Source organism: Rhagoletis zephyria, unplaced genomic scaffold (assembly GCF_001687245.7).
Source record: "Rhagoletis zephyria isolate East Lansing unplaced genomic scaffold, Rhagoletis_zephyria_1.1 Rzeph_scaffold_37260, whole genome shotgun sequence".
Lineage (NCBI taxonomy): Eukaryota > Metazoa > Arthropoda > Insecta > Diptera > Tephritidae > Rhagoletis > Rhagoletis zephyria.
In genome coordinates this window covers 1-3,171 of record NW_016194315.1, presented here as the reverse complement: position 1 = coordinate 3,171, position 3,171 = coordinate 1, and the positions used below count along the sequence as shown (strand labels likewise).

Here is a 3,171-nt window from a genome sequence, read left to right as displayed (position 1 = left end):
AATTTTAACTCAGTTGCATATTTCAATTTGGGTATCAAATGAAAAAATAGAAAAAGCGCAACGTAAAAATGTCCCATGAAAGCAGTTTAATAAATCCTACAGAAAAATTATAATTGTTGTCACCATTCCCTAACATTATAAAAAAGTTGCCTTTTAACCATAAATTAATTAATTAATTTGGGGTCACCATAGCCTACTACGTATATTGCGAGTAAAGATAATATGTCTGCTTGAGCGTTGAGTTTTTTCGATTTTAAATGTCTAAGATTCTAGCTAACGTACCCAAATTTTCCATAAACTTTTTTGCTAAATTAGATGAGCTGCTTCAGGCTCTCCTATTATATGCCTATTCAAACGTTCCCAAGTAAAGGCGTGAGCAGAAGGGTTTTTATGATCGCATGATGCAAATGTTAAGATAATAAGAGCTGCAGTACTGAACCACTCATGAAGCATTTTTTACAAGGGCGTCTAATTTCTGGCGTATGCCGATGGCATCGATGTCATCGGGCAAGACGAAGTATCTCCTCTCATCAAACAAACAGTCAGAGCATTCGCGCCTTGGCACCCACGTCACGGTTGCCAGTTGTAATTTCGAGAAAGTAAAGAATTTAGATTACTTGGATACTAATGTCAGCATCGAAATCCAATCAGAACCGCTCTAGCCAACAAGTGCTACTTTGTACTGAATAGCCAATTCGGGAGTAAATGCTCTCTACATACAAAACCCGCACTCTATATGTATGTTACTCATCATGCTCGAGCTGGTATATGTCGCAGAAGCTTAGACAATGACAACATTTGATGATGCGGCTCTTGGAGTATTCGAGAATATGTGTGTCCAGCTACAGAACGATCTATCAGCCGAGGTATTAACGCAATAATTACTGGCTATCGGGATTCGATGAGAGATCAGGATAGAATGAATGTTTCTTATTATTCAAATTAATTATTGGAATCACAATTGGNACAAGAATAAGGATGTCTATGATTCATTAATCATTTGTCATCAATGTAACAGGAATATGCCGCAGCAAAGCGTACAGCTAGTAGACATATATACTAGGGTACAGCTAGTATACATATATATAGACAGATGGGAGGTGACACGCCCCCTTTTCGAATACCGCCCATTTTCTCCATAAGTATGGATTTATTTTATATATATATACCAATTTCCCGTACTCTACCACAAATATTTCAAGTGATATACAACATGAAAATTTTAGTTAGTATGGAAGGTGCCACGCCCCATTTTCCGAATACGGTCAAACTTCACATAAACCATCTGCATGATAACACGAATATACTGAATAATTTGGGTTGAATTCGATGAAGAACGGGGTCACACCAAAAACGTTCAGTTATTTTTATATAAAAGAATAACGAAACGAAATTTTTTTATAGTTGGCACCTTTCCAACAGAATTTGAGAAGAGGCCTTGCACTGAATTTTCCTATAAACATTTTGGCGAACGTTCGAAAATTACCTTCAGTATCCAATATGCTCGTAACCAATCTTAGTTTCCCAAGGATCATAGTGTATTGGAAATACATTTTAGATGGGTTCGAAAAAAAATTAAAACCGTAGTAACAAGAGAGGAAGTGAAATCCAGCTCATTTTCGTAGGGAAATTTAAGACAATCACTCTATCTAATTAAAATTTCAATTCGATAATGGGCAGGATTTCGAATTCGAACGAAGTGAAAATACATTGGATGACGAAGGTTCCGTTTTTCTGGAAAATAGCCTGGTTCTCGAATCGAATACTAACCTATCGCACATTCGTTATCGAAGGCGAGACTCGAAAAACAGATTGGTTTTCCAATCATTTTCGAATTGTTAAGCAAGCCCAATGTTTATTGAGTTCTAATAAATTTTGAAACCAAGTATATCTTTAAAATTTCACAGTTGTCTTAAAAAATCCTGACGCCAGAGGGAAAAACTAAAAGCGCAGTTCTACAATACTTCGCTCCTAGTTTTCTGAGTTGTTTTTTGTAATGTTGACTTTTGCTCGGTGTAATCAACGTAAACGGTTCATTTGAATTTGAATTGGTATAGCCCACTGCAGACTTAATACAATATTTGACATACATAAAAACGATATTTATAATATACTGAAATTATTACACTTTATTATATAAGTACTTTTTACAAAACACTTTCGAGCCACAATTTCAAGACTGGAATGTTGGAGTAAATAGCTGGGTTGTCTTTGTTGGCACAACCATAACCCCAGGATACAACACCAAGCAACTTATTGTCAGCCACCAAAGGACTTCCAGGCAATTCACCACAAGCGTCGTTCGCAGCCCGACCGCAGAACTGTGAATTGAAAAGATCACCGTCTTCGTATTTGTAGCCTTGAGTAACGCATTTCTTGGCGCTGGTGATAGTTTCAATTGCTTCTACCACGGCGTTGTTTGCATCCCAACCGACGAGTACACCACTTGAAGGTAAGCTGCTTCCCAATGCAAGGTAGCTGCTAACACTTACGGCTTCGGCCAACTTCACGAAACCCCCCCGAAAGCTAATAACCTCAAGTACAAACTGTATCTTAAAGCTAAGAATCCAGCTCTCAAGGAAATTATAAGAAATATTTATTATAATTTCTGTTGCCTGAAAAAGCGCTTTGCTTTGGCTGTAAATTTCTATGAGGAAATAAATATACGAGAATTTTTTTCCTGAGAGCTGCAAACTGATTTAAGAAATTTTGGTAGAAAAAATTTCTTTTCCATTTCTCGTCCGTCGTTTTATATGAATTTTTCGTTTTTCTTGAGAGTTCAGGTATTTTTTTCGGTATTCGAAATATTAAAAAAATTTAGCAATCGTGAAAACTCACCATCTCTATCGAAAACCAGAAACCAGAAATCGAAAAAATGAACATAAAAGTGCAAAAATTTATGCAATCAATAAATTTATTTTTACTGACTCTTTTAAAATTTTTATTAGGTACTTTTAAAAGTTGAGCGCATCTTGAGTTTATAGAACTTTTTATTAAACAAGTAGTTTTTAAGGAAAGAACACAACCGACTTCAAATTTAGGGGTACCGTTAATTTCTTCATGATCCAATCATCGGATCTCTAAACCAAATTACGGGACGACCCTTGAGGTACCATCTTCAAATCGGTTCACGTGGTCAAAAGTTATGTATTCCGTTCAACAATTTTATAA

The 3,171-nt window shown here is 36.1% G+C and overlaps 1 protein-coding gene across 1 annotated transcript; it reads right to left on the bottom strand.

The window, feature by feature from the left end:
- Positions 1-2,147: 2,147 nt before the first annotated feature.
- On the bottom strand, positions 2,148-2,526 carry LOC108354576 (trypsin alpha-like; the record flags this gene model as incomplete). Its single annotated transcript, XM_017605754.1, has 1 exon — positions 2,148-2,526. A coding segment is annotated over one exon (379 nt), but the record flags the coding sequence as incomplete, so codon positions are not given.
- Between the last annotated feature and the right edge of the window lie 645 nt (positions 2,527-3,171).